The 12755-nt window shown below is 42.3% G+C and overlaps 1 protein-coding gene across 1 annotated transcript in view; it reads left to right on the forward strand.

The window, feature by feature from the left end:
- The first annotated feature begins 8542 nt into the window (after positions 1-8542).
- LOC131125658 (ephrin type-A receptor 4-like) overlaps positions 8543-12755 on the forward strand; it is a 32294-nt gene continuing 28081 nt past the window's right edge. Inside the window, exons 1-2 of the mRNA XM_058067402.2 lie at positions 8543-8858; positions 9909-9976. Coding sequence (XP_057923385.2) covers positions 8702-8858; positions 9909-9976 — 225 coding nt within the window. The 5' untranslated portion in view covers positions 8543-8701. The remainder of the gene's footprint in view (positions 8859-9908; positions 9977-12755) is intronic.

The following is a 12755-nucleotide window of genomic DNA, read 5'->3' on the forward strand; positions in this document are numbered from 1 at the left end:
GATCGGGTGTGTTGTTTTTAGCATTTTAACCTCCGTACAAGAATTATATGGATTAAACATTCTTTTAAAATTTGCATACTTCATGTGCAAATCTGTGCAAATCAAAATACTTCTATTTTAATTTTTGACTATTATTTATTCATGACCACATCAAATGAGTGGAAAAGCCCTGCGACTCTATATACTTTACATTAACATGCTACATTGAGGATGAGTGGTTTGCATGTTGGATGGGATCTGGGTTCGAATCACCACTTGAGCATCTCTGTGTGGAGTTTGCATGTTCTCCCCGTGCATGCGTGGGTTTTCTCCAGGTACTCCGGTTTCCTCCCACATTCCAAAAACATGCTAGGTTAATTGGTGACTCCAAATTGTCCATAGGTGTGAATGTGAGTGTCAATGGTTGTTTGTCTATATGTGCCCTGTGATTGGCTGGCCACCAGTCCAGGGTGTACCCCGCCTCTTGCCCAAAGACAGCTGGGATAGGCTCCAACACCCCCGCAACCTCTCTCACTTGACATTACCATCTGAAGAATCCAGTCCTGTACATAATACACTATAGACAACACAGTATTTGTTTTAACACTTGCAGTAGTTTACAAACAGAGAACAGGAAGGGCAATTATCACACAATGACACCCAAAACTTGACAATTTACACATTTAGCCTCCACTGCGACATTATGCAACCATGAGGTGTTTATGTGGGCTCAAAGTGCTGATAATATTCCTGTAGGTCTGCACATCTCATTCTCTGTGGCATTTATTTCTATGCCCGCTTCCTGGGTTCATAACCATAAACATCTTCATACATTCCGCTACTCCTCCCTCAATAGATACATCCCCCACTTTCACCGCAGATTATGGAATATTTAGAACCCATGCATGCATAATTGCTCTAATTTAATTTGTTACACATACCGCCATACTTTTCCCAGTGGGAACAAGACTAATATCCACTGTCATAATTTCATGCTGTGCCTTTATAAAGCGCAGGGTGCAGGTAGGAGTGTTTTACTTCATCAGCAATCTTGCTTCTGAAAATGTATTTATTTAGCTGTGAAAAAAACGTAGCCCCCCAGCCCCGGCTCAACATGGCCTAGTTCATCTGCAGAAATCCAAATGTGGAACAGCTGAACAACATCTTCAACTCCAATGTTGCATTCAACATGTTACATGCTTTACAGACAACACTGCACTAGTTTTGGTTTATGTTGTATATACTGTATGTATTGATGTTTGTGTGGGGTCTTTTGTGACTTCTTGGATGAGTCTTTGCTGCGCTCTTTGGGTGATTTGGGTTGGGTGGCAACGTCTGGGAAGGTTCACCACTGTTCCATGTTTTTACCATTTGTGGATAAAGCCTCTATGTTTTAATGGGGGTAGGTACTCCGGTTTCCTCCCACATTCCAAAAACATGCTAGGTTAATTAGCAACTCCGAATTGTCCATAGGTATGAATGTGAGTGGGAATAGTTGTTTGTCTATATGTGCCCTGTGATTGGCTGGCGACCAGTCCAGGGTGTACCCTGAAGTCAGCTGGGATAGGCTCCAGCATACCCCCACCTCCTTAGTGATGATAAGCAGCATAGAAAACGGATGGATGGATCTGAAACATTTAAGTGTGACAAACGTGCAAAAAAAATCAGGATGTGGGCAAACACTTTTTTTTCCCACGCTAATATTGGAGTATGCATTTTCATATTGGAGCAGAGAAAACCTGCCCTTCGAAAACTCACAAAAATTCATGGAATGAGCAAAACGGCTTGTGGATCAGCAATGGTGGCGTGTCCATTGTATTATTCCCTCATATCAAAATGAATGGAACCAAAATAGCAGAACTCTCAAAACTCTCATACTTCTATTCAATTGTGTACCTAGTATGAGTATGAGTGTCTTTTTATATGGCCTTTAGTTCTGTTCAGCTCCATTAACAAACAGTAGTCAGTTCTTTGTACTTGATGACAGTATGGGAGATGGTGACTCATGTTGTTCTCATTATGACTTGTGCTGTCCTCTGCCCTTCCACACGTCAACATTCGCACCTTCCTCCTTGTCCTGCCACATTGCTGATGACGTCAATCATGCTTAATTTGTCTGGCCAATGGGGGGCGCTGCATGCATGGGCAAATCCACTCCAGGCAGGTTGAAAATGGCAAACATCCGTCATAACAGTAACACAATGAGGTAGGTGTATTTGCTTAAATGTCAAATGCATGCATTGTGTGGGCCAATATGTGGGGCAGCTTGTGGCTTCAGTTTCACCCCCGTGTGTGTGTGTGTGTAAGTTTACTGATAAAAGAAAAGGTAACTTGATAAACTTGACAATTGTGTGCTTTGACAGCTTAATCCTCACCGAGCCTGCGAAACACAGCGTCTTATCATCAGCTTGCTGCTCCTCGGTGAGAAAAACACCTTGTCGTTATGTTGATGCTCTATATTTAACTCTACTAGTCTCATCTGGACCATGTTATTCTTTAAGAGGTCACCATATTTCAAGTTAAATGATTAGCAGCAAACAAAAGTTCATTTGAAAAAGTTTTTTTAATCATGCCTGTCCCAGATTTTATTGTGTAACCAATTAAAATAATTAATACCCTGGTCATTTTGAGTTAATGTAGATTTTTAGCTGAAAATGCTTTGTTGTTTTGTTTTTTTCATCTTAAATGTTCCTATTCTTCAAAATATCGCTAGAGCAGCAGCTTGAAACATATTTTTCAAAACTGCTAAGCTAACTAATTCTGTTTAAGGCAAAATGGATAGATGTTTAGTTCCTACAGTGGTCGGGTAAACAAGGGGAAAATAAAACACCACAGAATATGCTTCGGGAAAATATTTTTGTGGGGAAATATTGAGGCCTGAACAGTAATATATTCCCAGAGGGAAGGTTCACTGTGCCACACTTTGAAAATATGTTAATATGAACATATTAACATACCAGAAAGTGGAGGGGTTTTCACCCATTCCCTTGTGGTTGACAGCCCTGTGCTACTAATACAAGCAAACCTTCGTTGGTTTTCCATGTTCCATATAATCCCTTAAACTGTTCCCACTACGACCTGTGGACATTAAGGAACTGCTACATTACAATCCAACTGTAGCACACCTTAAAATGTGGTTTTAAGAGCCCTCTAGACATGAAATGACACTTCTGTAGCCACTTGTATTACCTGACATAGTTGACATAACAATGGAAAAGAATAAATATGACATTACGTAGACTCATTGACAGGATAGTCATGGTCATTGTCTCATCAGTGTATCGTTCCTGACATCTTGTGGCCAGTGTAGTAGAATACTACTGCAATAGTGCAGTGAACATTCACTAGGGAGCTGCTGTCAGCCACAACTCACTCACTCACCACATTGCTAACCATACTAACACTCACCTACTCTACTTCCTCGGCTCCGTCTCTTTAAGACACACACAATGTCACAGCTATTACACCACAGTACATACTCTATAACATATTCTAAAGGCCTTATGTTTATATTTTTGTTCATTTAGCCACTTTAATGATTGAAAATACTTACTTTGGGCAAATAATAAAAAAAAAAAAATTTGATTATATAGATGTACCTTTATTCATCCCTCAGTGGGGAAATTTACAATATATGCATATGTTTTAACTAATAACGTGCCGTATTCAACCACAAAACGGTGATAATGTTATGTAATTTTTGAAAAGACTCAGATTGACGGAGCGATGTTGGAACCACAATGTACCAAGATGTACTGTATAATGTTTTTGTTTTGAGGATTGTTATATCTGGCAACACTGCTCCTGAGGGCCTCTTCCTTCTTTTTGAACACCAGTGGCCGGGTGAGAAAAGCCAATTGGGGATTTGTTTTGTTTGGGGGGGGTGTAAAGAGAAAGGATCACCATTGAGATGTCCACCCACATAAGACCCCCTCTGGTCACCTGCGTGGGTTTGGGTTGAAAGAAAGGCAAGGGTTTCACACACACACACAGGCACAGAAAAAAGAAAAAAAAAGGCAGCTTTGCAACCCCACATGTCCAAAATGGAAAGAGTGTTTGGAGTTAAAACAAATCAGCAAGAAACTTTCTGAAAACTACCAAAAAAAATAGACCACTGTCTGTCTGTGTAATAGCTCTTCACCGCAGAGAAGTTGAAAAGCTCTCAAAATACATTTGGCATCCTCTTCAAAAATGTTTATTCCAATTCCTTCTGACAGTCAAACGTGTACAACAACGTGCTCCTCGCTGGTTTATTGTGAAGAGTTATAGTAAATGACTTGTGGAATTATTTGTGAGCCCAGAAGCTTGTGTCCTCTCCATCTCCTCCTACATCCCATCTGCCCTGTGTGTCCACAGTGTGGGTGACTGCAGGAGCTGCGGGGGTGATGAGGAATTATTGTGGGAAAAAAATGATAAGAAAACTTGTGATGTAACAATCTGAGTTGCACTTGTGCTGTTCAGGCCGACTCAAGGAGCCTGAACAGAAGAAAAATGGTGGGGGTTTCAGAAATGCAATAACCTTTGTGACATCAGAAGGCGCCTGGAGGTGTTTTTTAGTCTGGCAGAGCAAACACCTCGGCCCGTCCAGACTCTTGAGGATACTCTATGCCAGGAGAGGTGAGAAGAACACAGGAGAGGAGTATTTTTAGGGGTAGTCTCTTATCTAAGGATTCGGGTCACATCGCTGAGGGGGGAGCACGGTCCAGGCTCTCCGCCAAGGAGAGATAAGGATGAGTGGAACAATAAAAGCCCTCACACACACTTGAACCCCCACAAAGACGCATACTTTTATAAGCACCGGAAAGACAAAACAAGCGTCACTGCTTAATAGACATGGAAGTTGTTGACTTATTTTGTCTAAAACCTACCTAAATCAATGAAGGATCCATTACATTTGGGTTCAGATCTGGATATATCTATATATTTTTACAGTCACAGTCCCGTCTGTGTAACTCAAACGTCTGGTATACTGAATCTTGAGCATGTGGGCATCTTCTGTATACTGGACATCCTTAGTCGTTATTCTGAATGTGCCCTGCGATTTGCTGGCGACCAGTCCAGGATGTATACCGCCGCTCACAAAAAGTCAGCTGGGATAGGCTCCAGCTCATCTGTGATCATAATGAGGACACATGATATGTGGAGTCACTCCACTAGACTGTTTATCTTTCTTGTGTTGTCTCCCTCTGAGGACAGAAATGCCAGCTGGACAGATGGAGGGAGAGAATATCTCATCATTGTGACTCTGTTTATGTAAGTGCATACACATATGCACACACGCACACACACATACAGTGGTGTGAAAAAAGTGTCTACCCCCTTCATGATTTCTCTTCGTGTTTTAGATCACCATTTTTAGAAACATTTTATTATCAGGGGAGAAAGAAAATCTAAACCTACAGTACATGGCCCTGTGTGAAATGTGTTTGCTCTCCCTGTTAAAACATAACATAACCAAACAATTGAGATCTATCAGTCCGGAAAAGGTCATAAAGCCCTTTCTAAAGCTTTGGGACTCCAGTGAACCACAATGAGAGCCATTATCCTCAAATGGCAATAACATGAAACAGTGGTGAACCTTCCCAGGAGTGGCCAGCCAACCAAAATACCACAAGAGTGAAGTGACGACACATCAAAGAGGTCACAAAAGACCCCACAACAACATCCAAAAGAACCTCATCCTCAACCAATCCTCATTTGCTTCAGTTAGGGTCAGTGTTCAAGACTCCATCATAAAAAAGAGACATTAAGTCTTGTCTCAGTTTTGCCAGAAACATTTTGATCATCCCTAAGACCTTTGGGAAAATATTCTGTGATCTGACGAGACTAAAGGTTTAACTTTTTGGAAGATGTGTGTCCCATTACATATGACATAAAAGGAACACCGCATTTCAGAAAAAGAACATCGTACCTACAGTAAAATATGGTGGTGGTAGTGTGATGGTCTGTTAACCAGAACACACAGTCCAAAACTTCAGTTTGTTTGGTAAAACATTGTCCAGGGTTTGTTGTGACGACCATTACTCTGCGTGCTTGCAATAGATCTGTTGACTTCACAGGCATTATCTCCAGACGACTGAATGTTACTGCGATTGTACAGTTAGTAAGCCTGTCTATGATTTGCACACTCCAAAATCTCAGACAGAAACAACACAAATGGCAGTTAGTTGTCCAGGGATTTTCTTGGGGATGTCCTTGTTGTGACAATTGTATCGACCATTATATTCCCCATGCTTACATTCATTCATTTTCTACTGCTTTTTCCTCACGGGGGTCTTGGGGGTGCTGGAGCCTATCCCAGCTGTCTTCGGGCGAGAGGCGGGGTACACCATGGACTGGTCGCCAACCTAGCTGTGAGGTCTGCGCGCTAACCACTAGACCGCCGTGCCGCCTATCCCATGCTTACAGTAGATGTTTATTGAAGTCAAACACAATCACCAAAAGGATGGATGTCACTAGCAAGGTAAGTAAACCTGACTAAGTTTTCCACACACCAACCCCGGATACAGGGTGAGGTGCAGATAATTCAATCCATGGGATTTTGTATTTTGGGGGGATATCCTTGTTGTATAACAGTGACGATTCTCTGTTGACCAATCATTGGACAGTAGTGTGTCTAGCTCCAGCCTTTGTCCACAGTTGGTACAGTGTAGTACAGATTGGTTATTTTGGTACCCTTCCCAACTTATCACGCTACTTTGTAAACACAGAGCTCTCGCAGAAGCCAGCGCTCTGTGTTGGACCGCAAGCTGAATGAGAGCTGAAATCCCTCCAGGAATATCTTAGTGAGCCTTTGAGGGAAGATCCTTTTTCAAACACCCAACAACCACCCCACTCCCCCCCGCTTCCAGCACCACCAGCATCATACATACTCCACCAACACCCAAGCAGCCAATCGACTCCTGGCAGTGTGCTGTCCCTGCTCACTCTTCCCTGCTTCCTTTGTTCGTCTCTCTTGCCGCCCACACACCTAGCATCCCTAGGGCTTTTCTCTCGCACACATTCACACGTTTACATTTGGCGACTGTGTTTCATTTCCTCCTGTTCCGTCTTTTTGTCTGGATCTCGATCACATGAGTCACTTGAAGATGCTGCATGCGCCTGTGTTAGCGTGTAGAAAAACACACACATTCACACCATCTCTATTTAGAGTGCCACAATACAGATGTGTGGGCAGCGGCCATCTGGGGAGCCCATCGGAACAAAAGAAGTGTACGTCTGTGTGTGTGGACGCGTTGGTGTGTTGAAGTGCCAAGAGCCAGACTTAAAGTAGGGGGCCCGCTAGGGATCCCCCGTTCTCCTCGAGAGAGTTGTGAATCTCACAGGAGAATGGGAAAACATCCCAACGGTCATCAATCAAAACTTTGGTGACATGAATGACCAGAAACAACGGATCCATCTCACGCGAGTCCCACCCACCTGCGCCACCACGCCATAGGCCTTCCACTTCTGCCGCTGGACGCCATTGGGCGAAGTGGCCAAATCACGTTCCCCTCTAAGGCTAATTCGGCCTTTGTGATTGCGCAGTCAATCGTGGCATTGAGGGAGAAAGAAACGTTAAAATGGTATTATGGTTGATGTGGGGGAGAGTGACACATCGAAAGCACAAGTTCCTTTTTTTTTCTTTTTAATTTAGCATCTCCAAGTGGCAGATGCTCAGCCCAGCTCCATTAGAATGCCTTACACCGAATCAACATGGTTTCAATGTGAAAACAAAGACAAAAATAAGATGGGGAAGTGTACATAATGTACAGTTTGGCTCAAAGTAACAATATTGTATATTTTTGACACATGAAAGTGGTTAAACATGAACATATATCTTGTTAAAATGACATAATAATGAAGCATATTCTTCATGACCACTGAAACATCAGTTTTCAACAAATCCTGCCATTATATACATGCACAGGGATGAAAAATTAAATATATAAAACATAAATTGGTGCAGTTTAACATTTACTTCTTCATGCTGTGCTTCCACAAAAGTTCTCCACAGCCTTTTGAGAGCAGAGGACAGTGTAGGAGGACAGGTCACGAGGCTGGTCTTTGTTCACGCACCCATGTTTTCATTTTCTTTTTTTTGTTCCCCAACTGCTCTCACTTGTAGTGATAGTATTCTAATATGAGCATTTTTATGACCTATATTAAGGTTTCGGAGAAAAATTCAGCATTAAAAAAGTGCTAGTAGAGCTGATTGGCATTTGTGAAGCGTCAATGAACAATATTTACCAACAGGGGGCGCTTTAGTCCTGTTTGTTCCAATTGTGCCTGGAGCAGTACAGCAGAGGTGACCACATTTATTAAAACACTTCAAAGCTTTCAAAGCAAATTATGGCATATTTCAGTGCATGTTTGTGCACACTGTACATGTTGTAAACATACTTTACTAGATTGTGTAAGCCGAAAAATAGTTACATTGGGTGCACTCTTATAGAGAAGAGAGAGAGAAAAGAAAATACATTTTACACGTGTACGTTATGATAAAAATATCAAATAATACTTTTTTCACGGTTTCTAAAAAGGTGATAATTTCTTATTGACCCAATTGGTGCCTGCCATTTGCCTCATGCAGTCTCAATGACCATTACGGGAAGCATCCGAGGAAGAGACCTCCCCACTATCCTCTGCATCCAACTCACTCCCACCACACACACACACACACACACATACGCACACACGCACACCCTTGGCGTCTTCATTCACACACACTTTTCCCACCGGGATGGATCCTCTGCAGCCAGCGCGCACAGCCAGTAGCCAACACGGACGCTTCCCCTCGCAACACATGGCTGCACATGTCGGACGAATATTCTCGGCGTTTATATGGATAATAGGAATAGTTTCCAGCTCCAGGACGAGGATTTACCCTGCAAATGAAGGTAAAAAGAGACGGAGACTGCGTGACTGTGCGCAATGTGGGTTTTTGCGCTGGGAGGAAGACCTGGCTTGTGTGCGTCCTCGGATTGTTAGCTTTTATATGAAGGCTAAAAAGTTGACATTTGACATTGTTTTTCCTGTTGTGCTGATGCTCATTTAAGAACAGTTAGATGTCATGTAGGTTCAATTGTTTTCTTCCGAAGAACCTATTGATGATGCATAACGTACAGTTCTACCTGAGCCAAGTTTTGGGACACACTATGCCACAAACTTGATTTTTGAATCTTCTCAAGACCGGTTGGGCAATTCTTTACTTTCAACTTTGAGGGAATAGTTTGAGCAAGGCACTTTTCTGTGTTCCAGTGGACAGTGATGTGTTTGGTGTGGAACACCTTGCCTTCATTAGGTCTAACATGAATTAGCCTATCTACTAGATGATCTTTCACTAGCATTTTTACAGTGGACAATTAAACATAGCACATAGAGGATCTTTGACTAGCATTTTTGCAGTATATCCCTAAAAACAACAGAGTACATTTATCACACAGATGAGTGTTGTTGCTGTAGATGGTTAAAAAAAAGCATCAGCGTTTTTACTGTATATCTCTAAAAACAGCACAGCATCCTTGCTACTATATAGATGATCTTTGACTAGGAGTTGTGCCAACATCTTTGCAGCAGCAGAGCACCCTTCTCATCTTCATGAGTGACCGACGAGTTTTCAAATAGGCAAAAATAAATAAATAAATCCCAAAGACAGACACAAAATGACTCAACAAACCCCTGCCAAAGAGTGAGAGCAAATTGTCTTCCATTTGCTACCAGGTGTCCCAATACTTTTGTCCATATTGTGATTGGGTTATTTCTCTATTTATATTTCTCTACACATGATATAAGTTGTATGCTCGCAATTGTGGTATATTGTCATTGAAATCCACACTAGAAGCTGCTATAAAGATGGATCCACATTGATAAATGTATATACTGTATATATTTATATATATATATATTTGAAATTGACGCATGGAGTACTTTGTGTGTGTCATTTTTAGTGACCCTGCTGGATACCAGGACAGTGCCAGGAGAGCTGAAATGGGCAGCAAGTCCCTCAGAAGGAGGGGTGAGTGGAATGTGGCCATTTCTTTTATTTTTCTTTTAATTTTTGAACACTGTGGACAACCTGCTGTCTTTTTGGACATCACACACACACACACACGCACGCGCACGCATGCACATGCACACACAAGTCTGGAAACTTTACATATTCATCCCACAGATTTGGAAATGAGCTGTCCACCCAGCCTAAGTGCTAACATGAGCTAGTTGGCATTGTGTTTGGCACACTAAATGGCATAAAGCAGCCTGGTGGTGGGTGTTTTTTTTTTTTTTTTTTTTACTGTCAACTGTGCATTAGCCAGAGTGAATTGTGAAAATATGAACTTGTCTTTACTTTCACAGTGCATTGATTCTCTCACTTAGTTGTTGGTTTAAGAGTTATTGGTGAACTTGACTCCTGTTTCTAGGCTCTTTATACGCTCGTTCTTTCACAGACGACTTGATTGACAGGGTCCTGGTCCGCGAGCACTGAGCTTTTGATTACGCCCCCCACCCCCACCCCTCTCCCACCCTTTCTGCCGCTTTCTGCATCCCCTTGCTTCACATACACACACATCACAGGGGATCTCTTTGCCGGGGCAAAGCTTTTCTCCCGCTGGCAGCTGCAATTTTCAGTCAGTTAACAAAGACTCCAAATGAGACGAGACAGGGAGGCATCACACCTCATTTTCCTGTACAGCCCACTTTCCAAACACCCACACGCATAAAAACATGCATACCGCACCAGCAGCGTGTGCTCATGCCCTTGTTCACGCACGCATGCTCTTAAGATGCACGTGAAGCCTCCCGAGCATGAGCCATCGTATATCGGTTATGAAATTTTCATTTCTTGGCGCTAAACTCTTTATGGGACCTTTTGATGAAATAGAAAATCTGTGGATGATGTGTAATATTGTCTACAACGGCTTTAAGTGATGAGGACATATGGCATATTATATTGGCGGTAAATTAGGAAGAAAAGGTAGCGACATGGCAGCCAAATCCTAAAAACAGCAAAGCGCTCCTTTTATGCAGACAATGTCTTACTAGCATCATAGTAAGCACCTTCTTTATAAAATATGTTCGATTAGGGTTTTTGCATTAGATCCTTAAACAATAGATCCCCAACAACAGTGTACATGTCATTCATAGGATCTGTGATTACAGTAGATCCTTGAAAAAAATGTAAAGGGGCAAGGACCTGCCAAGGATCTTTGACTAGTGTTTTTGCAGTAGGTCTACGGAAGAGTCTTCCTGCTATATAGAACATTTTTGACTAGCTTTTTTACAGTGCATCCCTAAAAACAGCAGAGCGCTCCTGTGATATACATGGTGTTTACAGAGCACTCTTGTCATTTAAATATTTGACTACTGTTTTTCTAAGTCCTCAAAAACAGCCAAGCACTCCAGTCATGTAGAAGATCTTTAACTATAGCTTTTTTGCATTGCATCCCTAAAACCAGCAGAGTACTCCAAATAAATGATCTTTGAATAGTTCTTATGCAGTAGGTTGAAACAGCCGAGTCAGTGTTTTTACCATAGGTTCTTAAACAACAGCACTGCTGACATATCAGGTATTTTTGGAAAGTTAACATACTTCTGTTTTACTTTCTGACTTTGTTACTTGCATTTATTCATGACCACATTAAATGAGTGGAAAAGCCCTGCGACTGTATATACTTTACATGAACATGCTACATTGAGGATGAGTGGTTTGCATGAGTGGTTTGCATGCGGGGATCTGGGTTCGAATCACCACTTGGGCATCTCTGTGTGGAGTTTGCATGTTCTCCCCGTGCATGCGTGGGTTTTCTCCGGGTACTCCGGTTTCCTCCCACATTCCAAAAACATGCTAGGTTAATTGGCGACTCCAAATTGTCCATAGGTATGAATGTGAGTGTGAATGGTTGTTTGTCTATATGTGCCCTGTGATTGGCTGGCGACCAGTCCAGGGTGTACACAAAGTCAGCTGGGATAGGCTCCAGCATACTCCCACGACCCTAATGAGGATAAAGAGGATAGAAAATTGACAACAAATGTAAATGCACCAAAAAAAAAACCCTTCACTGCTTTGCTTAAAGGCACCAGGGATCAATCTAGCACCTCCAGACTGACCCACAGGCATCCTAATGGAAGAGATGACATACTCACACTAACAAGCTGGGCTCATGCTATAATTGTGAGTCCAATAAAAAATGTCAGCTAATGTTTAAGAATTAAATTGTCATTTTGTAGTGCGACTCCACACACAGACACACACGCTGATCTGATGAATTCATTAATGGAAGCCATGATTCGCTAAGTGTCATAATCAGTACTGATGACATATCGATCAAGGTTCACTGCACACATGTCCATGCACACCGCCCTCGCTTCACCCCCACCTTCCCACCAGTGTGCATGCGCCTTCCGTCATTCATGCACCCTCCCTCGCGTTGTCCCTCATTGGACATGGCACATTTAAGTGTGTGTGGCTCTCAGTTGTAGGCAGAGAGCAGATTATTATTCAGTGGCAATAAAAAGCCAATTTGGAGTTGGTAGCCTCTGCGGTCATTCGAGGGGTCGCAGTACAAGGCAAGTGGCCGCCTCTATTGAGATGGATGGTGCAGTGAAGGCTGGGCCTGCTTCACTTGCATGGAAATGTGACTGTAAAAAAGACCAAAAAAAAACTGGCATGGCAACCGCTGCAGAATATCGATGCAACAATGAATGGCTGCAGTCAATGAAGCTATGAGCACCATGCAGCACGAGGAAGCAGTGCAGATTCTTTTAGGCTGTGTTTAAAATCACTACTTAAGTCATTT

The sequence above is a fragment of the Doryrhamphus excisus genome, linkage group LG6, assembly GCF_037039965.1.
Source record: "Doryrhamphus excisus strain RoL-2023G ecotype Guam linkage group LG6, RoL_Dexc_Guam_v1.1, whole genome shotgun sequence".
Taxonomy (NCBI): Eukaryota; Metazoa; Chordata; class Actinopteri; order Syngnathiformes; family Syngnathidae; genus Doryrhamphus; species Doryrhamphus excisus.